General features: G+C 38.6%; 6 protein-coding genes across 7 annotated transcripts; 4 read left to right on the top strand and 2 right to left on the bottom strand.

Annotated features, from left to right (window-relative positions):
- Window positions 1-104: 104 nt before the first annotated feature.
- LOC140792740 (ribonuclease 3-like protein 2) lies at window positions 105-3,677 on the top strand. Of its 2 annotated transcripts, XM_073143901.1 has the most exons (5): window positions 105-591; window positions 662-826; window positions 977-1,347; window positions 3,222-3,351; window positions 3,448-3,677. In XM_073143901.1, exons 1-5 carry the CDS (start codon window positions 211-213, stop codon window positions 3,469-3,471), a joined length of 1,071 nt encoding a protein of 356 aa, XP_073000002.1. In that variant the 5' UTR covers window positions 105-210; the 3' UTR covers window positions 3,472-3,677. The 2 variants fall into 2 exon arrangements, with proteins under 2 accessions (XP_073000002.1, XP_073000001.1); XM_073143900.1 differs by lacking the exon at window positions 3,448-3,677 and having other exon boundaries at window positions 125-591; window positions 3,222-3,410.
- Window positions 3,678-5,078: 1,401 nt separating this feature from the next.
- LOC140792850 (putative pentatricopeptide repeat-containing protein At1g10330) lies at window positions 5,079-6,245 on the top strand. Its single transcript, XM_073144071.1, has one exon. The coding sequence runs from the start codon at window positions 5,079-5,081 to the stop codon at window positions 6,243-6,245; it is 1,167 nt and encodes a 388-aa protein (XP_073000172.1).
- Window positions 6,246-7,611: 1,366 nt separating this feature from the next.
- LOC140792849 (uncharacterized) lies at window positions 7,612-8,066 on the top strand. The gene has a single exon (XM_073144070.1). The coding sequence runs from the start codon at window positions 7,612-7,614 to the stop codon at window positions 8,014-8,016; it is 405 nt and encodes a 134-aa protein (XP_073000171.1). The 3' UTR covers window positions 8,017-8,066.
- Window positions 8,067-8,209: 143 nt separating this feature from the next.
- Window positions 8,210-10,896, bottom strand: LOC140792456 (uncharacterized). Its single transcript, XM_073143470.1, has 4 exons — window positions 10,304-10,896; window positions 9,451-9,815; window positions 8,532-8,576; window positions 8,210-8,428 (listed from the first exon to the last, which is right to left on the bottom strand). Exons 1-4 carry the CDS (start codon window positions 10,738-10,740, stop codon window positions 8,304-8,306), a joined length of 972 nt encoding a protein of 323 aa, XP_072999571.1. The 5' UTR covers window positions 10,741-10,896; the 3' UTR covers window positions 8,210-8,303.
- Window positions 10,897-11,869: 973 nt separating this feature from the next.
- LOC140791714 (ABC transporter B family member 9-like) lies at window positions 11,870-17,868 on the bottom strand. The gene is made up of 12 exons (XM_073142345.1): window positions 17,453-17,868; window positions 17,086-17,140; window positions 16,586-16,761; window positions 16,155-16,376; window positions 15,823-16,061; window positions 15,204-15,729; window positions 14,847-15,120; window positions 14,057-14,729; window positions 13,695-13,923; window positions 13,332-13,598; window positions 12,963-13,226; window positions 11,870-12,811 (listed from the first exon to the last, which is right to left on the bottom strand). Exons 1-12 carry the CDS (start codon window positions 17,741-17,743, stop codon window positions 12,167-12,169), a joined length of 3,861 nt encoding a protein of 1,286 aa, XP_072998446.1. The 5' UTR covers window positions 17,744-17,868; the 3' UTR covers window positions 11,870-12,166.
- Window positions 17,869-21,997: 4,129 nt separating this feature from the next.
- LOC140791715 (uncharacterized) lies at window positions 21,998-24,375 on the top strand. Its single transcript, XM_073142346.1, has 4 exons — window positions 21,998-22,455; window positions 22,640-23,235; window positions 23,325-23,840; window positions 24,070-24,375. The coding sequence occupies exons 1-4, from the start codon at window positions 22,197-22,199 to the stop codon at window positions 24,223-24,225; spliced, it is 1,527 nt and encodes a 508-aa protein (XP_072998447.1). The 5' UTR covers window positions 21,998-22,196; the 3' UTR covers window positions 24,226-24,375.
- The last annotated feature ends 151 nt before the right edge of the window (window positions 24,376-24,526 follow it).

The following is a 24,526-nucleotide window of genomic DNA, read 5'->3' as shown; positions in this document are numbered from 1 at the left end:
AACTAAACTCTATTATAATCTAAATCAAATAAGTTCTTTTATAAAATTTTAAAAAATAAGCATTAACTGAATTAATATGAAACTTAATTCACAAGTAAACGCTCAAATTAGTATGAAACTTAATTCCCAAGTAAACGCTCTCCACCTCGTTGATTCTCCTACAGTCTTCTCAAAATTAGCAAAGAAGATCTCGAAGACGAATCCACGACCATGAAGCCGGCCAATGGAAGCAATCGCCGACAAGACAAACAGCAAAACATACCCCTCGCCTACTCCTTCACCTCCATCATCTCGTCGGTGGAGCGGCTCCTCAACTACTCCTTCCGGAACCGGACTCTTCTACAAGAAGCCCTCACCCATCGCTCTTCCTCTTCTTCTTGCTCCTACCAGCGCCTCGAATTCTTCGGCGATGCCGTTCTCGGCCTCGCCTTCTCCAAGTACTTCTTCCTCACAGACCCTGACCTCCCCCCCGGGTCCCTCACTGACCTCCGCGCCGCCAACATCTCCACCGAGAAGCTCGCCCGCGTCGCCGTCCGCCACGATCTCTACTCCCTACTCCGCCGCGACAACACTCCTGATCTCGACAAGCTCGTCCGTCTCATATCTCATTATGCACAAGTGTACAAGTTATTGCCTTATTGATTCTTTTTCTCTTTCGCAGGTGAGTAAATTCACGGAGGAGGTGATGCGAGAGCCGAAGGAGCTTGGAGGGCATCCTTACGGCGGCAGCACGATGAAGGCGCCCAAAGTTTTGGCCGACATTGTTGAGGCGATCGCCGCTGCCGTCTACATGGACTGCAATTTCGATCTCGAGAAGCTATGGAAGGTTTTCGATATACCCATTTCGTTCCTTTTTTTTATTATTATCTTACCGAAAAGACAAGATTTTGATTAGCAAATTGTGTGAAAATATTGGTTTCGAACAAAATCACTCAAAGGCAGAGTATAATGCGTGATTCCTTGGAAGGATTTGTAGGTTATAAGGGTGATCTTGGAGCCTATCGTCACGGTGGAGACGTTGGACCAGCAGCCAGTGACGATGCTCAATGAGCTGTGCCAGAAGCACAAGAAGAAGGCCGTGTTCAATAAATATCGGAACGGTAAGTTGAATATCGTGAAGGTGGTTGTTGATGAGCAGGTTCTCGGAATCGGGTCGTCGGAGCAGAAGAAGATTGCGAAGCTTAATGCGGCCAGGGCTGCACTGCAGAGGTTGGAGACGGAAGAATTGGCTCTCTTGACGGGCGGGAAGGTATCGGTGGCAGGTCCTGAATTGGGCGAGCAGAAGGTCTGGAAAGATAGACTCAATGTGCTATGCAGGAAGATGGGTTTCCCCAATCCGGTTTATGAGTAAGCTTCTGGTTTCTTTAATTTGCATATATAAGTTGCATGACTTCCGTAGATTTTGATCCTATATATTATCTTTGACTGACTCTTTGTTCTTTCCAAGTCTATTTTACCCAATGGATTGATATTTGAGTGATTTTGTTAAAATTATCGTTCTTGTTTTCTGTCTAACTTTTAGGATCTCCTCGATGGTTATGTGAAACTCTCTTAGCAACATCAACTGCATATTAAATTTGTTGTAGGAAAGAATGTATTTATTGTTAAGTTGTGTTAGTCAATTAGTCTTAGATAAAAAAAAATGAAATAATTTGCTAACCTGTTGAATATTGGCTCTCTTTGCTCTATCGCAGAAGTGCATCAGGTTAATATCACTCTGTTTTTGGATGGTGAATGATATGACCTTAGTTCATTCTTTATGTGCACCAATGACAATCTAGAGATTAGACCTATTAGATGCTTGAGTACAATTCAACTTATTGTATTGGTGAGAGCTAATAAATTATCAAGAAGAAACTTTTACTAAATATCTCGAATTCCCTGTTGGAAAATGAAACATATTTCTCATAGTTCCGTGATGAACATGTACCTCATGTTTATTAGAATTAATTCACGATTATGAAGCCCACAACATGGTCATAGACAACATGGCTCTTTCTATGGAGAGGCTACAAAAACTTATGCTTTCTTCTGATTTCAATCAAGATCTTCATTATTTATTAAACCGGCTATTCTGCAGAGATTTTTCCCCTTTTTCTTGAGTCCTCTTTTTCAGCTTTCTTATCATTCCACACAAAAGGGCGATTCAGTCAACTCGATTATTCGTCTTATTTTCCTATTTTACCATATCGATAACTCCCTCCCTTTCCAATGGACATCCTTATCTACCTTTGGCATAGACATGGCATTTTTCACTGTAAATTTTTCTTCTCTTGATGCATGTTTAAGACTTTAAGTGATAATCATATGGTCACAAACATGAAAACAGTTCAGCAACACAGACTAGGATTACTCCATATATTCAGTCCTGGTAGGTCTACCAAATAATTGTATATTGAGTACCTAACGCTAACAGTGACAGATGAGATTATGCAAGAAAGCAGTTAAGTCACAGTTCAGCATCATTTCTTTCCTAAAGCTGCCAACATATATTTTCTCCACATTTAGCTAGGAGGAGGAGAAAGTTGTCTTTACTTCAGCAAGTTTTCATGACTGTTCTCTAGATTTCTCTATTGACAAACACTGTCATTTGGAATTCTACTCAAATCAGTGTTGACTAAGTTGAATCAAGTATCTTGATCAAGGTCTATACATGGATCAACTAATCTACCATGCCTTAGCCTGCTTCAGCAAGTTTCCATGACTGTTTTCTGTATTTTCCTATTGATCAACACTGTCATTTGGAGTTCTACTCAAATCAGAGTTGACTGAGTTGAATCAAGTATTTTGATCAAGGTCAATACATAGATCAACTAATCTACCATATCTTAGCCTGCTTCAGCAAGTTTTCATGACTGTTCTCTGGATTTCTCTGTTGACCAACACTGTCATTTGGAGTTCTACTCAAATCAGAGTTGACTGAGTTGAATCAAGTATTTTGATCAAGATCAATACATGGATCAACTAATCTACCATGTCTTCACCGGAAACCTCAATATCTTATCATGCTGAAACTACAACGACATCAAACTCAACAATATGTCCTGTCACGATACCGGAAAAATTGTAGATATCAAATGAATAGGGTGTGAAGAATCTTCTTGTTTCCTCAGTATGTCTTTAGACTAGTGTATAGTATCATTAATTTTATACTGAAATGCTCTTGTCACACTGCCAGCACTCCAAAAATTCTTGGTCACTTGGTGTTTTGGGTTTTGCAGAATAGAGGACGAACAGGGCCCTGATCATGCAAAAAAATTCATGTGCTCGGTTTCGATTGGTACGATTGCAGCAATGGGTGACAGGAAGTCAAAGGTGAAAGATGCACAGAATTCAGCTGCATTCACGATGGTAAATTTACTGAGTAGATCCTGGTTCAAGTTTAAATAGATTTGATATTTCATCTTAAATGCTGCTGTCTAATATGTATTGTTGTTACATTTGTAGTTCTTTGTGCAATCTGTACAGTGATTACAGTGGGCATTGATGCTCGGAGTAGCATCTAATATGCACGATGTAGTTGATAAAAAAACATAGCAATAGTGAGGGGATGTTTGGGATTTTTGTCTCTCGAAGGAAAATTAGGGAAACTTAATTGCATCTTGACTTATTGATAACTTATTTGTTATAGATCCTTCTTTCACTATTCCTTAAATCAACTCTGTCTTTTGTTAAAAGTGCTCAATAGCAATGGCCAATTTCTTTTACAAGTAAACTAAAGGGAATGAACTGAAAGATAATATTCTATTTGTTTGGTGTAATATTTGCAACTCCCAAATTACCTCTCCTTCTAGCAAATATATTTGGTCCCAATTGAGTGGAATTAGAGGTATTATCTAGACTTGTGGCATGGTTTTATCTGAACATTTTTAAGGATATACAAGACTCATTAAGAAACAACAGAATGGCCGTGAAATAAAAATTTAGGAAATTTATTAATACTCTTTAACATTTTGTCTTTATTATTATTTACACTACCAAATGGATGTTTGCCATTCCATCTTTGGGTTTTACTTTTAATTATTTAATATAAAATGACTTTAACACAGCTTCCATCACTTTAGGAATAATTTTTTCCTTATTTTAAAATATAACTATTTTTTTTAGAATAACAGTTATACATCGTAATAATCCAATTCTGAAATAAAAATATTATTCATTAAAATTATATTTTATACCATTTATCAACTTAATTATTAATTTACTCTTGATATTACTTTATATCAAATTAAAAATTATTTATAATAATTTTATAAAAAATAATTTTTTTTTCATATTTTTTTACTTTTTATATTATATTAAAAATAATTATTATGCTATTATTTTAGAATACAAGTAAGTATAATAATAATTATTCGTCTAATAAAAAATTTATTTTAAGAATAATAAAAAAGAATACATATTTTAAATATAATATTATTTCTAAAGTAAACGAGACTTAAATATTTAATAACAAGATAAAAGTAAAAGGCAGTAGTAGTAAAAGTTATTTTAGATATTTTTATTTTTCAAGTTATGAAATATTATTATTTTGTTATTTACTGTTTCAACCGAGAATATATTTGAAACATTAAAGCAAAATGGTAAGGACGAATAAATAAATACGGAAGATGTAAAGGATAATAAGTTAATATGGCAATAATTTTATCAAAAAAAAAATGGTTTAAACGATTGGAGGTTGGACTTGACAACTATAATTCGTGATTCCAAGTCTACCCTTCATCTTCTTCAAACGAGCGTAGCCTTGTATAGTAGAGAGAGGCTAAAGAAATCTCTCTCTCTCTCTCTTATGAAAAATCCAACCTCCAATCCATTGCACATTATTAGCCCAAAATAATTAAGAGTACCATATGCAATGCCTTGAGCTCTTGCTCCAGAAGTACTTTACTCAGCCCTCCTTACTTAGCCAAATACACACCCTTCTCGTCACTTCCGGCTTCTTCTCCTTATCAACTCCTTCCAGTTATAGATGGAATTTAACTACCAAAAGTACCACCTTTGCCTACAACTGCTTGATACAAGCCTGTCGCTGCCTTCCTCGCCACCCTCCCAATGCTGCCCACCACCTGTTTGTCGAAATGCTTTATCACGGCGCCCGACCCAACCACCATACCTTCCCTTCTCTTTTCAAGTCCTCCTCTTTCTCCAATGGCTGTGCCCTCCACGCCCAATGCATTCATCGTGGCCTAGTCATTGACGACTTCGTCAACTGCTCCATCGTCAAGGTCTATGCACGATTTGGTCACATTGCTGATGCAGAGAAAATATTCGCTGAAATGCCTCACCCGGACGTGGCTTCTTGCAATGCAATGCTTGATGCGCTGTGCGGTAACAGCGACATGAGCTCTGCAACTCGGTTCTTTGAGAATATGGCTTGTAGGGATGCTATTTCTTGGACGACCCTTATTAGTGGTTTCTCAAGAAATGGATGCTTTGGAGAGGCAATTGAGCAATTCAAGAGATTGTTGCATGAGAATTGGCAGAGAGAAGTGAGACCCAATGAAGCTACATTCGTTAGCGTCCTCTCTGCCTGTGCTAATTTGGAAGGCCCCAAAGGTCTGTTTCTAGGGAAGGAAATCCACAGTTACATCATTAAACATGAGACGCAACTAACTGCGTTTTTGGGCACAGCGTTGATTGATATGTATGGCAAGCATGGTCAACTAACTTGTTGCGGCAATGTGTTCAAAATGGTTAGACAGAAGGAAATTTGCACTTGGAATGCTCTTATATCTGCATTGGCTGGCAATGGAAAGGAGGCTGAAGCATTGGATTTATTTGTCGGAATGCAAGCTGAAGGGCTGTCACCTAACCATATAACATTGGTTGCGGCACTGACGGCTTGTGCTCGCGCAGGACTGGTGAAGACAGGGTTGAGGTTGTTTGAATCTATGGTTAATGAATATAAGGTGACTCCATCGATGGAGCATTACGGGTGCATCGCCGACATGTTAAGCAGGGCTGGCCATCTGAATGAGGCCATTGAATTCATCAGGAGGATGCCAATAGCTGCTGATGCTTCAGTGCAGGGTGCACTTCTGGGGGCTTGCAAGCTCCATGGCAAGACAGAACTCGGAGCTGAATTGGGGCGGCAATTGATCATGCTGCAGCCATTGCATTCTGGTCGATATATGCTTTTGCGGAATATCTATGCGGGGGAAGGCCGATGGAGTGATGCAGCGGAAGTGAGAGAGGCAATGGAGAAGGCAGGAGTGAAGAAGATTACAGGGCTAAGCTGTTCTTAGCTAATTACAGGCATTAGTTTCAATACTTTTCTAAATATATATCTTGTGAACAAGGAAGTCCAGTTAAACTTAGCAGAGTAGTTGAGCAGAAGATAGAGTTAAGTTTCTGTTACAAGGATTTCTGGATTACCTACAGGCTGCAGTAATTAACAGTCATGGACACAGAATGAGAGGAAACTATATGTCAATATGTATGGGAATCTTCCTCGTATAAAATAGGAAACTTGGATCCCCTTAACCTCTTTTGTATGTGTCACTAGCATAAATCACAACTTGTTTAAATTTTGCATGAAATTTTTGTCCTTTTATCTATATATATTTGTGTACTTAATCTCACACTAACTTTCTCCAAAAGAGAAGAAATTCTTGTTCAGAAAAAAAAAGAAGCAGCTTAGATTTTAGCAACATTTAGTTCTTCTGCAAGCAGTGGCGTGCAATGATTTTTAAATCTTAAGCTTCTCCATGAACTTTGATGCTTTCTTTCAGAGAAGAAAATAAACTAGATTTTGATTCTTGAAAAGTTGCATGTTAGTCAATTATTGGGTAACAATTCGGATTGAAACCCACCAATATTTCTAACTGATTCGATTTGACCTAGGTTTGGAAAACCAATAGAAGTCTAAGTTTGTCAAGTTGGCGTCTTCCTTTTGACCTATCCAATTAGGTACAAGGTATTTACGTATAAACTCTGAGATGTCTTCAGTCTTCACACGTAACTCTTGGGCAGGCTTAATAATCCCTAATATATGCATGGAACGATACTATCCACTAATAAAATCATCTGCTCTGCTATTTCTTGTTCTAATTCTCTTCCTGCTGTTAAGATTAGCTTAAGTATTTTAGGATTACGACGGCGGAGACGCCAAATGTAACTAGTTAATTAACAGGTAGACGTCCACTATCTTGAACTGGTTGACTTTGACCATTGTGGCAGCAGTTTCTGCCATTTGACTTTCGCATACATAGATCCCTTGTTTTGACTTTCCAATCCACAGACGATGAGCTTCCAGATCAGCTAAATTCACACCAAACACGAAACAACATGTATGGATGCATACAAGCACCATGCAGACATACATGAGCAACTTTAAGTTTCATGGATAAATCAACTTCTATCATCTAATTAGCTTTTTGGAGCTCATACCATTGAGATGCCTAACTTCTCAATAACTTGAACGAATTGAATTGCTACTAAAAGTTTTCAAAAAGGAAACAGCCATAGATTTGCTACGTTCCCTCCATTCTAGTTCTCTTCTATAAATACCCATAACCATTAACTCTATCCTCTCATCACCAAGTAAATTAAATTCCTCTCCTCTTAGCACTTGTACTCCTCCTCATATACTCACTCCTAGATATCAAAATGATGTCAAAGACCTGCTTCACATTGGCATTACTCGTTGCCTTGGCCAGCTTATTTCTAGCCTCTGCAACCACTCTCCAGAATGATCAAAATGAGTCACTCAGGGGGGTTAACTACCGTTGGCTTTCGCAGTATAATCCTCGCGACGCCACCGCAACATGCGATAGATTTCCCCGGGTTTGCCGGGCGAGGGGGAGCCCCGGGCCCGACTGCTGCCGGAAGAAGTGCGTCGACGTGATGGCCGACAGCCTCAACTGCGGCGAGTGTGGGAGGAAGTGCCATTACGGAGAGACGTGCTGCGGCGGCAGGTGTGTTAGTGTGATGTATGATCCTAAGAACTGCGGCAGCTGCAAGAATAAGTGCAAGAAGGGAAGTTTTTGCAACTATGGGATGTGCAGTTATGCATAGGATGGAAGTAATTAATTGTTGTTTTGGTTAATTTATGCCATGAAGATCTAGCAGTGGATGATGTTAATTTCTGTTATTTGTTATTTATGATCAATGTAACTGTTGTATTCATATACTCTAATAAATGGAATATATTTACATGATGATACTTGTATTCAAGATTGATACTTCTATGATTACTAACATAACAAAATTGTTGGAAGAATAAATGTCTGATAGTAACTCTTTCTGCTCAAAATAGTGACAAGAAAAAGATGATGAGAAAATATAACAAGAAAGAAGCAAGATCAAAATAGTCTGTTTTCATTGCTTTGTACTCCACATGTCACTACTTTATTGCTTCTCATCTTTCGTAGATACCATACAAGGCCTCCTATGCCAACTGCTCCAGCCACAGAAGAGACTGTTGTCCCTGCAATAAAATTTAAGAATTTAGTCTTTTTATTGGCTTAATTATCAACAAATGCACTCTAATGAACAAAGATAACTATATTTTCTTTCAAATTATCTCTTACCAGCAATTACTGCTGCTGATGTTTGATGCCTTGATGATCCACCATCTAAGCACGCAGCATGTGACAATTAATATTGTTAAAATTTTGTCATAAATAAACAAGAAAAAAAAACTAAAATATCACAATGTGTAAATTTATTTCTTGATTATATCAAATTATCAATCTCATTTTTTTTAATCTCTATTAGAATATTTCTTCATATATGAGAGTAGACAGACCAAAGATTGCAAACCATGTGGGTCTCTCTTCTAAGTATGCAATCAATTCTAAAAAGTTGAAACTTGACCATAGAGACTCATTAAGTATTGATCTCTAAAACAAAAGCTAAAGAATAAGATACGGGAATGAGATGCCAAAGTTGTCCAAAGAAAAGAATATTTATCACTTGATGCTGTCTAAAGCTAGACAACAAAATCACCTCTTAGCTAGATTCCTATCTCTAGAGAACAAAAACTGGTCTGTTCTTTTTCTCAAAAAACTAGGTCTAAGATCTAATCTCCTGCTCTCCTGCCTACTGACAAGATCAAAACCATAAAGATTTGATATTGTATGAGTATTTTCAGATTTGAATTCCAGTGATTCCTAAAGATCTAACTACAAAACCATAAAGTTCTCGCTTCTCTCTCTATCTCCAAATAATAATAATAATAATAATTACACTTAAGCTCTCTGAACTATCTAATATCTCTCATTTTACTCTCAACTTCTCTAAAACGATTCTCATCCAAATTTGATCATGTCACAACTACTCGGCAGTTAATGGAAGAGTAGGATTATTTGGAAAGTTTTACATAGTTAAAGGAGGTCAATATGGCACGAAGAATTAACAAATAAGACGTCTAGCTGGTTGTAGTTATCCTCTATTCAGATCTAGCAGAAGAAATCAAAGCAAGACAGGAAACAACACACACACACACACCTGAGCAGTAAGTAGTGACATTTCCATCCTGACAGAGGCAAAGAAATCCCCTTGACTCGGTGTGAAACCCACACGTCCCTCCCCCTCTAGCACTGTCCTTGCACTCCAGGCAACGAGTGGTCACCGGAATCTCAAAGTCCACCCTCACCCCATACTCCGGAACTTGATCATAAGGTGGCAAATTAGCCCCCACTGTCTTCCAGTAAACACTCGTATAACTCTCGCAGTGCTGCAGCATAACCCGGAGGGATTCTGAAGCTTTTGGATAATAAGAACAGCAGGTGACGTTCATCTCCGCCAACTTATCTGGGCATTCTGGGAGATTGCGGCAGAGATATCCGGCAGTATCGCACGCCGCATCGCACCTGTTAATTACCAATGTTCATCTATAGGAACTTTTTTTTAAAAAATAAAATAATAAATAATAACTCCCCTATAGTTTAGTGATTTTGTGATTAACGCCTCATTTTTAAGCTATTTGCCTGTAGTTCTTATTATATCACTTTAAGTCACTATCGCTAGTACTCAAGTCTTTGAATAAAATTAAGACTAAAAGAAAATTAATCCTCCCATGGTTTGGCTCAATTTTAACTCAAAAATCATTATTTGAAGATTCTAAAATGATCTTAAGAAAATGGTTTTAGATAAGTTTTAGCTTCTCTACTAATATTTCAGAAGCAAAGAGAAAGAGAAATGGAGGAGAAGCATAGGAAGTTTAGTATATTTGAAAGCATTTTAGATGTTAATCCCCGTATTCTATCGAAATATTTCTTTGACACCCTCAGAGAGAGGGTGTTAATAATAAAATTATTAAAATGCGAGGTGTTATTTTGGAAAAGGATAGAGATTACACCTGTCCGGGAAGCGTTCGCAGAAGCTGGGCTTCGGCTCGACGATGACTTCATCTCTGTCGCAGTTGAAGAACAAGTAATCATTCTTGGTGGAAAGAGAGAAGCGCGTGCTCGTGTCAAGGCTAAACGGATTGGAAACTCGAGTAGTACGACTCGAGTGGCATCTCCACATGGAAGGGTCGGCGACGACGAGGTGAGGGTCGGCGTAGTCGACGGAGATGACCGGGTAGGTGCCGGAGGGGGTGCGGAGGTGGAGGAAACCGGAGGAGGGAGAGCACGTTAGCATGTTGCGGTAGTAGGGGCTGCCGCAGCCGTCGTCGATGGAGAGAGGGTATTTGATGGGGATGCCGCCGCATGACGTCCGGCAGAGCGAGGACTGGGATGAGCAAGAGGTGATGGCGGAGAGGAGGAGCAGGAGGAAGAGGAGGAGAGTGTCCATTAATGGAGATAGACATGAAGTGAAGCAAAGGAAGGGAGAGAGAAAGAGAGATAAAGAGACTATTGGAGGTTTGCTAATGCTCTCTTTTTTTTTCTTTTTCTTTTTTTGCTTTCTATGGCTTTTGCCTTTGTTTCGGCTTGCTTTGCTTTTGCTTTCGGTGGTGTTAATTACTGTGCAATTGCATGGATTAAAGCTAGCGTAAGTTTCTATTAATTTGCTTTTAATTATCTTAGCTCGGCTCTGCTGGGCCTAAGGATGACAAAAATTAATCTGACCAAATAACTCGATTTTTGGATGGGTTTAAATTTAATCTAATCGAGTTTAAATCATAAATAATTTAACTCGTATAACTCGATTATTAAATATGTTGTGTTAGTATTTATTATCTCAATATGTTAAACTCATTTGTAACTTGGCTAACTCATTTATAAGTTATTAGAACCTTTTTATAATATAAAAAAATCTCTTTCGAAAAAGATAATTTATAATCCAAATAATTTAAATAAATTTGAATAATTTTGTCCCACTTGATAATCTATTTATAATTATTTTAATAAATATCTAAGTAGATTGTATTTGTGTTTGCATTATCTTAATCTGACTCCAACTGATCTAGTTGCCATCCTTGACTATGATTTCAGGATATTAAATAGTTAAAAAGAGGTCAAAGTATTATAAAAATTAGATAATTAAGAATATCAATATGAAAATATGCAACATATAGTTCATGTATATCTTTTTATCTCGTCACTACTTTCTTTGCATTTATACCCCAGAGAGGATCTTGATATATTGTCATCATTGAAGAACATTGTTATGAAATGTATTACTCTGTAGACCAACATTGATAGTTTAATCATCATTCATCCCAAGAAACGGTATTAAGCTTGTAATTTGATTCCAAAACAATCCTATATATATATATACAGATATCATCAATGGTAAAAACATAATGTGAGAGATGACAAACATCACCATGAAGTGGATGAAATCTCTTTTGCATTAACAACTAGTTGTTCAGAGTCAGAAAAAGGGAAAGAAGAAGAAACAAACAGGTAAGCATAGAATCATTGTGTATCCAGCTGAGCTGTAAATCTAAACACGAACTCTTTTATCTTCAAGCTATTGGTTTCACACCAAATCTTACAAGTTTTCATTTCATTCATCAATCTCTATCTGGATACAAATAAATAAATATAACCCGAAACACTGCAAAGAACACTACAAAGAAGTAAATATATATAGTATAAAAATAACTCAAAACTAAATACCTGCGCCAGCTTGACAGTAAAACGTCGAGAGTTATTGGGAACTATAATCCCCTGATTCGTATCTATTTTGTTTAGTTCATCAGAACCAGGCAAACATCAAATGAAAAATTTCCCTCCTCGAAGATAAATATCGAAATCACAACAGGAAAGGATCATCACGAAGAACCAGACTGGAGTGCGATAAGAGACGCGTAAACTCCATTCTCCTTCTTTATCAGTGCTTCATGTCGTCCTTGCTCGGCGATGACACCATCCTTGACAACCGCAATCACGTCGGCTCCCGATATAGTTGACAGACGATGAGCCACGACGACACTGGTCCTTCCTACCATCACCTTCTCAAGCGCTTCTTGCACCACGCGCTCCGACTCCGCATCGAGAGCGCTCGTGGCTTCATCCAGAAGAAGGATCTTTGGGTTCTTTAGGATTGCCCTGGCGATCGCGATGCGCTGCTTCTGTCCGCCGGACAACTGCACACCTCTCTCTCCGACGTGTGTGTTGTAACCCTGAGGGAGTGATGCTATGAAGTGATGCACGTTGGCCGCTTCGGCAACTGCAATGATCTCCTCTTCCGATACTTCCCCTTGCTTTCCGTAAGCTATGTTGGCGCCTATGGTGTCGTTGAACAACGCAGGTTCTTGGCCGACTAAACCCATCTGCTGCCTTAGCCAATTAAGTCTCAAAGTTTTGATATCCAGACCGTCTAACAAGATTGTACCTGCATTCGGGTCATAAAATCTTTCCAGAAGGGCTATTACTGTCGATTTTCCGCATCCACTCTCGCCGACAAGTGCAACAGTCTGAAGCAAAAATCAAAGGGAATCTAGTGTTAGAAGGATAAAGTAGAAAGAATTTGAAGTAGCATAACCAACTTGGAACTATATTAGTTGTGAAAATTGAAGACAGTTCCATCTGAACATAGTTAAAAACAATTGAGTTCTGTCACCATACTTTGCCAGAAGGAATGGTCAAGCACAAGTCTCTGAAGATCTGCACATCTAGACGTGTTGGGTACTTGAAGCTCACATTCTGGAACTCAACCTCTCCCCTCACATTTGCCAACTCTGAACCCTCATCACTACTTGCATCAATCTTGGACTTCCGATCAAGAATCTCAAAAATAGAAGCAGCTGAGTCCTTGGCTTTTGTGACATCAGGACCAAATGCGCTTGATTGTGAAACTCCAAGTGCTGTCATGGTTAAAGAAAAGAAGACCTGCCAGTTGCATAACCACAGGTGAAGCAAGTTGACAATGCAAAGCAATCTTAATAACAACAATGTAAAACAATCTAATAACAACGATAAACGAAAGGTGCTCACTCTAAAGACTTGTGCAAAAGTTGCACTTCCATCACGTATGAAACGAGCACCGATGTAAAAGCACAGAGCATAAGAGCAATAGAGCAACACATACGAGAAACCATAGCCTATGCCGCTTATAATTCCTTGCCTGACTCCTTGTTTAACAGGATTTTCACACATAGTTTGGTAAGTAGTCATAACCTTCCGCTCAGCACAGAAAGAAGCCACAGTTCTTATACCACTAACTGCGTCATTTGCCACCTGACTGGCTTCTTCATACGTTTTCTGTAGCCAACTTTACATTAGTTGTGTCATCTACCTAAAATATTCATATTACCAGTGTGGAAGCATGCAGGTAGGATCAAATAAAGGAGAATTTACCTTGGCATCTGCACTAAATCCCTTGAGAAATTTCATCTGAGCATATCCTTGCATGGCCATGCAAGGAAGAAAGAACAAGACTATGAGGGCTAGCTTCCAATTGGCAACCATGGATATTACAACGCCTGCAATGACAGTAAACATGTTCTGAATAATCAATGACAAGGAGTCTCCTACAAGACTTCGAATCGATGAAGCATCTGCTGACAGCCTTGCACCTATTGCTCCACTGAAAGAAAAGGATAGGCAAATGGTTATGACAGACGGCCAAACTCAATTTCTAAAAGAGTCGGACGGTAAAAAAGAAACATGCATCAGAGAATGATCAAAATTGAAACTAAAATTTTTGTAGGCAAGGAGACCTGGAATTTGAAGGCTCATCAAACCAGCTGATTTCTTGGTGCACCACCCTCCGAAATGACAAGAAACGGACCCGTTCTATCAATTTCCCACCCGCCACCCCAAACATGTACTGTTGTATGGGCACTATAACAAGAGAAATGGCACCTAAAAGCACATACATCAGTGCCCAGAACCGTGCATCTTTTCGCAGCATATGCGGTGGTTCATAGAAAATCTTGATGGCACTTGAAAGCAAGATCCCAAACACAGGTAAAATAACTCCATTGATAGCTGCAGCAATGGATCCCAATAAAAGAATTGGTAGCTCTGGCTTGTTCAGATAGGCCAGTCGTCTAATAGATACTGGTTCCTTCACTTTATTAACATTTTGATCTTGTTCACTGAGTTCTTCTGTTGGCTTACCTGTCTGGAGTGTTACAGCAGCAGGCAAGTTAAAGGAGATTACAAAAGAATGATTACCGCTTCCTCCGAATGAGGAACCTCTACTGATTGATCTATCAGAAGACAACCTTCTACTATTAGATTGTCGTAAAGAGCTTGAAGCATTAGAGGTCGGCCGTAATTTTTCTAATTCCACTGAGTTTGCGTCTTCCTTTTGCCGATTGATCTCTTGCAAACGTATGAGTTGGGAATACGCTCCATCAGGATCCTTGATTAACTCCTCATGTGAACCTGTTTACACCCAACATCAGTGACATTAATACAAGTAGCAAAGTCACAGTTTGGAAAATTCATAAGTTGCTTCTGAGATAGACATATGAAATAAAATAATTACAAAGAGGCAACTACCTTGTTCTACCAGTTGTCCACGGTGCACTACAGATATCTTATCGGCATTCCTCACAGTGCTCAAACGATGAGCAACAACAATGGTGGTCCTGTCTACCATGATCCTTACAAGCGCATCCTGAACTATTCTCTCTGACTCAGCATCAAGAGCACTCGTCGCTTCATCCAGAAGTAATATCTTCGGATTCTTTAAAATAGCCCTTGCAATTGCAATCCTCTGCTTTTGTCCACCAGAGAGCTGGGTGCCATGCTCACCGACCATTGTGTCAAGCCCCTGCAGTAGACAAACATTTAATTACGCATTAGAAACTATATTGACTAGCACACTTAAATGAAATTGAAGTGAATATATTTTACGTTGGGCATCTTGTCAATGAATTTTGCAGCATTAGCAAGCTCAATAGCCCTCTTAATCTCTTCCGGTGTTGCACCTTCCTTTCCATATAAGATGTTCTCTTTAATAGTGGTGGTAAATAGAACTGGCTCCTGGCTGACGAGTCCTATTTTCTCCCTTATCCAGGTAAGTTTCAATTGCTTCAGATTGACTCCATCTATGAGCACTTCACCTGCTTGGGGATCATAAAATCTCTCGACCAAACCAATCACAGTCGACTTTCCACTGCCACTTTGTCCAACTAAAGCCATAGTTGTGCTGCTAGGTACATGCAATGAGAAGCCATCAAATATCAACTGATCAGGCCTAGCAGGGTAGCTGAAGTAGATATCTTTGAGTTTAATATCACCCTTGATGTCTTCTAACACAATGCCACGCATGTTGTAGGCATCAATCTCTGGTTTCCTATGGATTGTCTCGAACATTTTATACGCTGCGGCTTGTCCTGCTGAAAAGGCATTTATACATGGTGATGCCTGCCCTAGAGACCTGATGAAAATTTTTTGCAAGATGAGGCAAATATAGTTAAGTGTAAGCATTCTGAATGAACTTTTGCGTAGATATCTTACTGACAAGACTTACATTGCACCACTCATTATAGCCATCATGACGTTAATAACATTTCCTCCTTGGTAGCCCTTCTCAATGATCAGTTTGGAACCGAACCATATAGCTAAACCATAGCTGCAGAACACAATGAGCAGAACTGAGCCAATTCCCATGCCAGCAGCAGTCCCCTCATGAACAGCAGATCTATATGCAGTTTTTATGAACAAGTTGTACTTGTCAATTGCCCGCTTCTCCCCAGTGAAAGAAACAACCTGCAAATTATGTGTGCCAAGGAAAATTGATAAAGCTAACTAATCAAAGACATCAGATATAATAGATAAAGCAAAACATGAACATATACTAACTGTTCTGATCGATCCTATGGTCTGCTCGACCACATTTCCTGCTTCTGCATATGCCATTTGGCCACGGCTTGACAATTTGGTTATTATTAACGACATTATTCCACCAGCTAGAACAATAGGTGGAATACATGATAGCATGACGAGTGACAGAAGCCAGCCTTTTATAAATGCAATGATAAAGCCACCAAAGAAAGTTGAGACCAATTGAATGAACTTCCCGACCTTGAAATGGAAGCAAAGCAATTAGCAAAACAAGTCACGCATTGATAGATCTTATTTCATCATCTCTAAGGCTGATTCTGTGCACAAACTAAATGATATCTTTTTTCTTGCAGAAATACACAGTTTTATTTCAGTATGTGATGAAAATAATCATTGAAAAGCTTAATAAGGTTGACCATTGACTACACATTCATTTGGGCCACAGATACCTTTTCACCAATTGCTTCTTGGATCAGTATTGTGTCACCAGACATCCTACCAACCACTTCACCTGTCGTTGTTTCATTGTCGAAGAATGCTATGTCCTGCCTAAGTATTGTTTTGAGGTACAACCCACGAATCCTCGCTGCTTGTCTTTCCCCAGTCACCATCCAGCACGAAACCTCTGCGTGAAATTTTAATATTATTATGTCAGAATTCCTAATCTCCATTAGTAATTTTTGTCCTGCGATAGCTTTCAAGACAAGTCCGAACTAAACTAAGACGGAAAACAACTTAGGAGTCAAGTACGTATAATGAAAGCTCATGTCTCCCTTTTCCTATACGACAATACTTCTCTAGGACTTTGTGATGATATCCTTAATAGTTTAAACATCATAAGTTGACTGGTTTTTCGCATCCTTTCTAGAATGTTGCTGGATTCTTCTGATGGAGCAGAGGAAATAACGCAAGGATGGATCAAAATCAAGCAAACAGAGTTAGTACTTACGGAGAAAGGCAGAGACGCCGGCGGCAGCAGCAAGATAGAGAAAATTGACGACAACCTGAAACAAAATTGTACAAATTAACTCAGATCACAGAATACCTCTCAATTTATTGAATTAAGAACCATTACAATAAATTTGAGCATTCATCCTTAAAGCTAGCTAGGTTTTCTTATGATGAAGTACCACTAGCTACTACATTTACTATCCTTAAAAAGCAATCCTCTCACTTATGGTTGAGGGATTCATCTTGCGACAGAAGGAATAAATCTAATAGAAGATTGATAAGATAACAAAATATTAATTTTATTTTCCTCTGGAATTAAACCGATAAGTTCATGAATAAAGAACCGGAATCGACGCGATTATTACCTTGGAGACCTCGTGGACGACGGAATCGTGATCGGCGTTGCCGAAGGCGTTGATGAGCTGGCCGAAGATGAAGGTCATCATCGGCATCGCGAGCCCGTTCACCATCGCCGCGACGGCGCCGACCGCCATCAGCGCGGCGTCGAGGGGATCGGCGAAGGCGAAAAGCTTGTACAGCGGGATCTTCTCGTCCCCTCCTCCCCCTCGCTTCTTCCCTCCATCTCCATCTCCATCTCCTTCTCCTTCCCACATCCCCGCCTCCTCCTCCTTCTCCACCACGTTCGTTTGCTTCATACTCTACTCTGTTCTATTCTATTCTATTCTATTCTACGTTCTTGAGACCATGCAAACAATAGAAGCGTGTAAAAGGAAAACAAGATATAAAACTCCTCCCCCTTATTGTTGGAGAAGAAGGGGGCGAGGAGGCACACATACGTGGCATATATATATAGGAGAGGCCCAACTTCAATCTGAGCCGTCCACGTCACGATGGCGAATCAGTGAGTCACTAGTTCGTCTAGAAAATTCCTAAAAGAAAAGCGACAGAATATAAATACACACGAGAATGAAATTTTATCAAAAACACCCTACATTTTATTTTTATTATCACAACATATTTATCATGGAACCAAAATTTATAGTAAAAGTAGGAGATATTTTAGGTATATTTAAAATTTAATTTTTCAAAGTCAACTCCTTGTATTTTTGACACATTTAAAAGTACAATGTATATAGTAGGATGCAAATAATATTAAAATAGTTTAAAAACGACTTACATAGACACATCCTATTCTATTGTCCCAATAAGATTTATTTGTCATTTTGTCATAGAGAATATTAAGTAATGACGGTGGAAGAGACCCCAGCTCACCAGTCAGCGTCAATGGAAAGTAATATAATATCAAAAGAAAATTATATTGGAAAGAAAATAGTGATCAAATCTTAATAGGCATTAGCTGGCCCTACACAAAGAACAATCTCTCTCTCTCTCTCTCTCTCTCTCTCTATCTATATTTTAATCTCTTTCTTAAAAGAATTTATTTTGATCAACTATTATTGGAATAGCCTCTCTCTCCCTCAAGTATAATCATGTAACCACTAAATTAATTTAAATTACCTTATTTAAGTTAAAAAAAAATGCAAATAACTAACTAAGTTTAGGAGTTATACCACACCGAAACGCCAGAGAGTGGTAAGAGTCAAATAGTCGGATTTGAGTTAGGTGAGGAATTTTCTAAATATAAACACGAGCACGTCACGTTTATTAAATAGAGAGAAATTTTTAAATATGAGTACAATTTATTTATTAAACAAGTTTATTATGAGTTATTCGATTTATAAATAAATTTTTTATGTTATAAATATGTTGATAAATAGAGTTATTGTGTCATAAATAGATCGGAAAGTCGAAGTAATAAATGGTTTAAAGTAATAACCACAAACATGATCCATTTAATAATTAGGTTAATCTTATCGACCATTTACTATTTGTACATGATTAAACTAAATCTAAATATATTAAAAAAAATGAGTTACCTGTCAAATTATCGGATATAACCAACTTTGTAAACCCTACAACTAAGCTATATTTACAGTTACAATCCTGCCATATATGAGAAGTGGTGGAGATATAACTGTTAACTGCATTGATGGGTATTTTCTCCCAAAATAGAGTTGATATCTAGAAGTAGAAGGCATTGAATTGAGTGGTTGGCTTCCCTTCCATTTAGGTCGGATTTTTTTTGGGGAAGTGTGATGTAAGGAGAATGTTTGCTAATATTATAGTGAGATTCCTGTCACACAATGGAAAGGATTTGAAAGTTTAATTTTTTTCTATAAATATTTTGTATGATTTGAGTTTATTGGCTAATTTCTTACTAGAATTGGTCTAGTTGTCTAATCTATATATATATCGAGAAGAACTAGTTAAATTATCTAGTTTTATACCTTTAAATATTCATAATCAATAAAAATAGGCTTAATTATATTTTGTCTCCTTATACTTTGATCCGGTATCATTTTACCTCTGTACTATAAAAGTATACAAATATTCCTAAGATATGGCAGAACGATAAATAACCGACATTGTGGCCGTCATCGAATGGTGGCGAACGGCCAAGGGTGGTTAGTTAACGATCGTAGTAGGGTGAGTGTTGGAGGAATGTGGTGCTTAGGGTTTGGATGCTTTAAAGTGTTATACGATTATGATATATTCTTATGAAGATAGAGACAATCTAATGGCTACGATAAAAGATAAAGACGATAAAAAATATTTGATTAAACTCATATTCATTCAATACATAAATAATTAGGGCTGCATTGCTAGTCCTAAATTGACTCAAACTAAGATTTGCCTTAAGAGCTTACATTAAAAAGATAAACATATCCTATAGATAAACATAACTTAGTTAAATCATCTTTTCTTATCCTTATCGGAATATTTTTTTCGTTCCGATAAGAAATAGATAGAGTCCTAATCCAGAGAAATCTTAAATATAAAAGTTGTAGATAAGGACATCTTCAATATTCTCTAAGTGGTTTAGTAATATTCGATCGACTCATAAATATTTGCAGAATATTTTTCTAAAACTGCGCAGAGATTAACTGAACTAAACTTAGATGATTAAATAAATTCTAACCTACTTAAACTCTAATTAAACTACATAAGTAAAATAAATAAGATAACTACGGAGGAACTTGCTTCTAAGCGTCACCATACACACACAAATCCTGATCTAAATGATCTAGTTGTATGGGTTGATGCCAACTCGAATAGCAGCTTCCTGGGGGAGTAGGTATTTTCCTCCATCCAGGCTCCACCAACGAAAGAAATGGTCTCTCTATCCTCCTAAACTTCTGCATCAACGCGCTCTATGGGGAATTCTTTGGCCATCTTGCTTGGTTGAAAGGAAGCTATCAAGTTGGATGGGCAGAATTTGGTTTGGATTTTTAGTGATTCTTAAATCGCAGTGAAAACAACTAACAGACCCACTCTATTACCTGTGAAAGTGAAAGTAACAGTAACAGTAAAGAGCTTCTCTCCCTGTTACTGTTAAATTATCTAGTTTTATATCCTTTGTACTTCATATCTCACTCTATTATCTGTGAAAGTAAAAGTAAAGAGCTTCTCTCCCTGCACCCTCGTATCCACGTTAGATATACTGGAAGAGGGAACAATGGTCATGCAGTCATGCTGGCCCACTTTGCTTTAAGCAAAAATATGTGTAAAACTTGGTCTTGCCAAGAGCTAGATCTCCTTTGTACTTCATAATCTTTAATGGAGTGCAGTCCATATTTCAAACTAATGATTAAAAGAAGAAGAAGAAGAAGAAGAAGAAGAAAAGAACAAATAGAAAGGTTGCTTGCATACAGAGGACTAATTGTGTTGCTGCTTAGTATCTAGCTTATATAATGCAAATCTTCTGGAGCATTTCTAAAAGCAAGAAAAGGCTAAAACTTACAGACAGTATAAATCAATGAACACCTCTTCTCTTTTTTAGCTTCTTTCCATCATGTTTACCTATCCTGCACGCCAAGATGGACACAATATAGAAGACAAATTATAGAACTTAAATTTCACTCCTCATTCCCTCTTGCGTGACACTTCATTTTGAGTGGCAGATATTAAAATTGATATCTAATAAAAAAATTTTTTTAAAAATTTAATTATTCAATCTATATATTAGACGAAGTTAACACTTTTATCTAATCTTAATTAGCTTATGAGCTAATAAAATATTAAAAATAAACTCAATAGGTGAATGTTACAAAGGAAAACTTATAAATTATAACTTCTTATTAACAAGATTTAAAGTATATCGTGCTTTTATTTATAATTAGTTCCCCGTAGTTTCAAACTATCCGCAAACATTAGCTTTTTTATTCAAAATTAATATTAATATTAAAAGTACTAATTTTTTAATCATAATTTTATTATGTAAAATTTGATCAGTATTATATTAGATATATTTTAAAGCTTATTCAATTCTTTAATAAATTTTTTTAAAAATTGATCCTTTTTAAAGGATGAGATCTATTACATGTAAGAAAAGGATAACTTTAATGGAGGGCAGCTTTAGGCTGAGTGGTATGTCATAATTAAGTGTATGAAATGACCATATGAGGACAAAAGGAAAAGTAGTAAGAAAACTTGGGACTAAAATGTAAAAATACATTCAAAATTGTTCCGCAGTGGATAAAAAGTAATAGGCAATTTTGCATGTAAGCACCCATCTTTTCCATATTTTCCTTCACCTCCCAAATAATAGAAATGTAATTTAACCATATCTTCTTAAACCAACAGAATATCTCAATTTTTGTAACAAATCTAGGTGTGATGTGTAAATAACAACAAAAAAATACAGGGTTGAATTGCAAAATCCCTGTCTTTTTGGAGAACACAACAGGCTAAAATAAGAGCACATAGACATAATCTATTTTAATTATATTTTTTCACCAAAAAATTTAAGCTTAGAAGTGAGGATGAGTGGATAACCTTCTATTACTGCAACAATTATTATATAACTTATGTAACCCGTGACCTCCATTGTCTTCAAAGTTCAAACCAACCAGATTTCTAGGGTGTTATATAACTTATATATACTAATTAGGGGTGTATTATTATGTAATTTGCTTCAATTTTGGTTTCTAAACTAATCTATACCTACTTTCCTGTCCTTATCCTTTCTCTCTCTTGTTCTCTGTCTTTATAACATTCAGAGCTCTGTTTGTTACCTTCTTTTCATCAATGGCGATCTCAAATGGGTCGATCTCTTCTCTTCTTATTCTCCTCCTCCTCCTCCTAATCTCCTCCTCCTTCCTTCTCCAAGTTACTGGAGCTGGTAAAGGAGAAGGAGAAGAAGAAGAATACTACTCAGCTGTGGGAGATCCAGGCATGAGAAGAGATGGCTTAAGAGTTGCCTGGGAAGCTTGGAATTTTTGCAATGAGGTTGGTGAAGAAGCCCCTCAAATGGGCAGTCCTCGCGGCGCCGACTGCTTCGATCTGGGTCTTTTCTCTTTCTCTCTCTCTCTCTCTCTCTCTCTCTCTCTCTCTCTCTCTCTCTCTCTCTCTCTCTCTCTCTCTCTCTCTCTCTCTCTCTCTCTCTCTCTCTTTGTTATCAATCCGCAGCTCTGCATCCATCTCCTCTGTTTCTAATTACAGCTTCTATATGTTTCAACTTCACCATGCAGATAAAGATGGAGTAATGCACCATGTCAGCGAGACGGACAACTCCCTCGGCGTCGGCGATCCGCTTCCCGGGGACCCGGCGGCGAACGCAGCGGACGTGGATTTGTATGCCGCTATGAAGGAGGTGTATTTGGGAAAGAAATGTGAGGTGGAAGACAACCCACCATGGCAGTTCTGGATGATCATGCTCAAGAATGGAAACTTAGACACCACGGCAGCTCTCTGCCCCAAGAATGGCAAGAAGACCCCTCCATTCCCACCCCAACCCGGAAGGTTCCCCTGCTTCGGAAAAGGGTGCATGAACCAACCATTGGTGTATCATAACTTCACCAGTTTGGAAGGGACTACATTGAGAGGGAGGATGTTCGGGAGCTATGACCTCGACGCCGACCTCTCCGGCGCCGGCGCCGGCGACAACGCCTCCTTCTTCTCGGTGACATGGGAGAAGGAGGTAGGTGGCGTAAATGGCGGCTGGCGTTTCCACCATGTGCTCAAGACCACAAGCAAGTATCCATGGCTCATGCTCTACTTGAGGTCAGATGCTACCAAGGGGTTCTCTGGGGGCTATCATTATGACACCAGAGGGATGACCAGAATAGTAAGTAGCTACGGATCCATAGAATTTATCCCTTGCTATTTTATTTTGCCTTCGCTTTGATACTTACTATATGCTCTCGCTCTGATTAGGTTCCAGAGTCGCCTAATTTTAAGGTGAGGATCACATTGGAGGTAAAGAAGGGAGGGGGAGCAAACAGCCAGTTCTACCTCATGGACATGGGCAGCTGCTGGAAGAACGACGGCCGGCCCTGCGACGGCGACGTGACGACCGACGTCACCCGGTACAGCGAGATGATCATCAACCCGGACACGCAGGCCTGGTGCCGGCCGGACCGGCTGTACGAGTGCCCGCCGTACCACACGTTCCGCAACGGGACGCGCGTCAGCCGGCGAGACACCGCGAGGTTCCCGTACGACGCGTACCACGTGTACTGCTCGCCGGGGAATGCGGCGCAGGCAGAGCAGCCGACGACGTACTGCGACCCGTACAGCAATCCACAGCCGCAGGAGATAGTTCAGATACTGCCTCATCCGGTGTGGGGGGAGTACGGGTATCCGACCAAGAAGGGGGAGGGGTGGATCGGTGATCCAAGAACATGGGAGCTTGATGTCGGGGGGATGTCTCAAGCCCTCTATTTCTATCAGGTCAGGATAATTTTCCACTTTCAGTAGCAACGATGGTCGGCTCTACTCTCGGGTCCTCGATAGTGAGAGTTTACTCTTCTTATCGACGCCAATCCCGTCATTAATACATCAATCGTATACATCCAGAGACATTGAACATACTCGCTCTAATCCTACGACCTCCTATATTTGCTTCAGGGCAAGATCCTCTAGTTCTAATTAAAGATGGAATTTAATGTTTTGGGTGCAGGATCCAGGCACGCCGCCGGCGAAGAGGAGATGGCCGTCCCTTGATGTCGGCACCGAGATCTACATCAGCAACAACGCAATGGCCGAGTGGACGATAAGCGACTTCGATATTATAATTCCAAAGACATACAGAGAAGTAGATACTTCCTTGATGTAGATATATTGTGGTCGGTGGAAATAGGTGGCCAATCTTTTCCATACCAGAAATAAGTATAAATTAAAGTTTCTCGTCTTCTTCTTCTTTCTTTTTATAAGAGGATGATATGGATATGAGTTAATAAAGGGACATTTTCATTTGATACCCCCACATAATTATGTGTTTAATTACGTATTAAATAACAAGAATTTTTACGTAATCCCTCTCAAAAACTTTCAAAATATCATAATTATCACCAACATTATTAAGCTCTTTTAAATCTAACTAATCACTATTACAACAGGATTTAGATTTAGGATTT

This window comes from Typha latifolia, chromosome 7 (assembly GCF_019914945.1).
Source record: "Typha latifolia isolate L0001 chromosome 7, TyphaL0001v2, whole genome shotgun sequence".
NCBI lineage: Eukaryota > Viridiplantae > Streptophyta > Magnoliopsida > Poales > Typhaceae > Typha > Typha latifolia.
The sequence above is the reverse complement of the archived record's forward strand: the minus strand, read 5'-3'. Positions and strand labels throughout refer to the sequence as shown.

Excerpts from the sequence above, each read along its gene's own strand:
- LOC140792850 (XM_073144071.1), top strand. The coding sequence starts at position 5,079 with ATGCTTTATCACGGCGCCCGACCCAACCACCATACCTTCCCTTCTCTT.
- LOC140791715 (XM_073142346.1), top strand. The coding sequence starts at position 22,197 with ATGGCGATCTCAAATGGGTCGATCTCTTCTCTTCTTATTCTCCTCCTC. Across the intron at positions 22,456-22,639 it reads CGCCGACTGCTTCGATCTGG|ATAAAGATGGAGTAATGCAC; the intron begins GTCTTTTCTCTT and ends TTCACCATGCAG. Across the intron at positions 23,841-24,069 it reads AAGCCCTCTATTTCTATCAG|GATCCAGGCACGCCGCCGGC; the intron begins GTCAGGATAATT and ends TTTTGGGTGCAG.
- LOC140791714 (XM_073142345.1), bottom strand. The coding sequence starts at position 17,743 with ATGAAGCAAACGAACGTGGTGGAGAAGGAGGAGGAGGCGGGGATGTGG. Across the intron at positions 16,062-16,154 it reads CCATAGGATCGATCAGAACA|GTTGTTTCTTTCACTGGGGA; the intron begins GTTAGTATATGT and ends CATAATTTGCAG. Across the intron at positions 14,730-14,846 it reads TGGACAACTGGTAGAACAAG|GTTCACATGAGGAGTTAATC; the intron begins GTAGTTGCCTCT and ends GGGTGTAAACAG.
- LOC140792456 (XM_073143470.1), bottom strand. The coding sequence starts at position 10,740 with ATGGACACTCTCCTCCTCTTCCTCCTGCTCCTCCTCTCCGCCATCACC. Across the intron at positions 9,816-10,303 it reads TGCGAACGCTTCCCGGACAG|GTGCGATGCGGCGTGCGATA; the intron begins GTGTAATCTCTA and ends GGTAATTAACAG. Across the intron at positions 8,429-8,531 it reads ATCAGCAGCAGTAATTGCTG|GGACAACAGTCTCTTCTGTG; the intron begins GTAAGAGATAAT and ends ATTTTATTGCAG.
- LOC140792740 (XM_073143900.1), top strand. The coding sequence starts at position 211 with ATGAAGCCGGCCAATGGAAGCAATCGCCGACAAGACAAACAGCAAAAC. Across the intron at positions 592-661 it reads CTCCTGATCTCGACAAGCTC|GTGAGTAAATTCACGGAGGA; the intron begins GTCCGTCTCATA and ends TCTCTTTCGCAG. Across the intron at positions 1,348-3,221 it reads TTCCCCAATCCGGTTTATGA|AATAGAGGACGAACAGGGCC; the intron begins GTAAGCTTCTGG and ends TGGGTTTTGCAG.
- LOC140792849 (XM_073144070.1), top strand. The coding sequence starts at position 7,612 with ATGTCAAAGACCTGCTTCACATTGGCATTACTCGTTGCCTTGGCCAGC.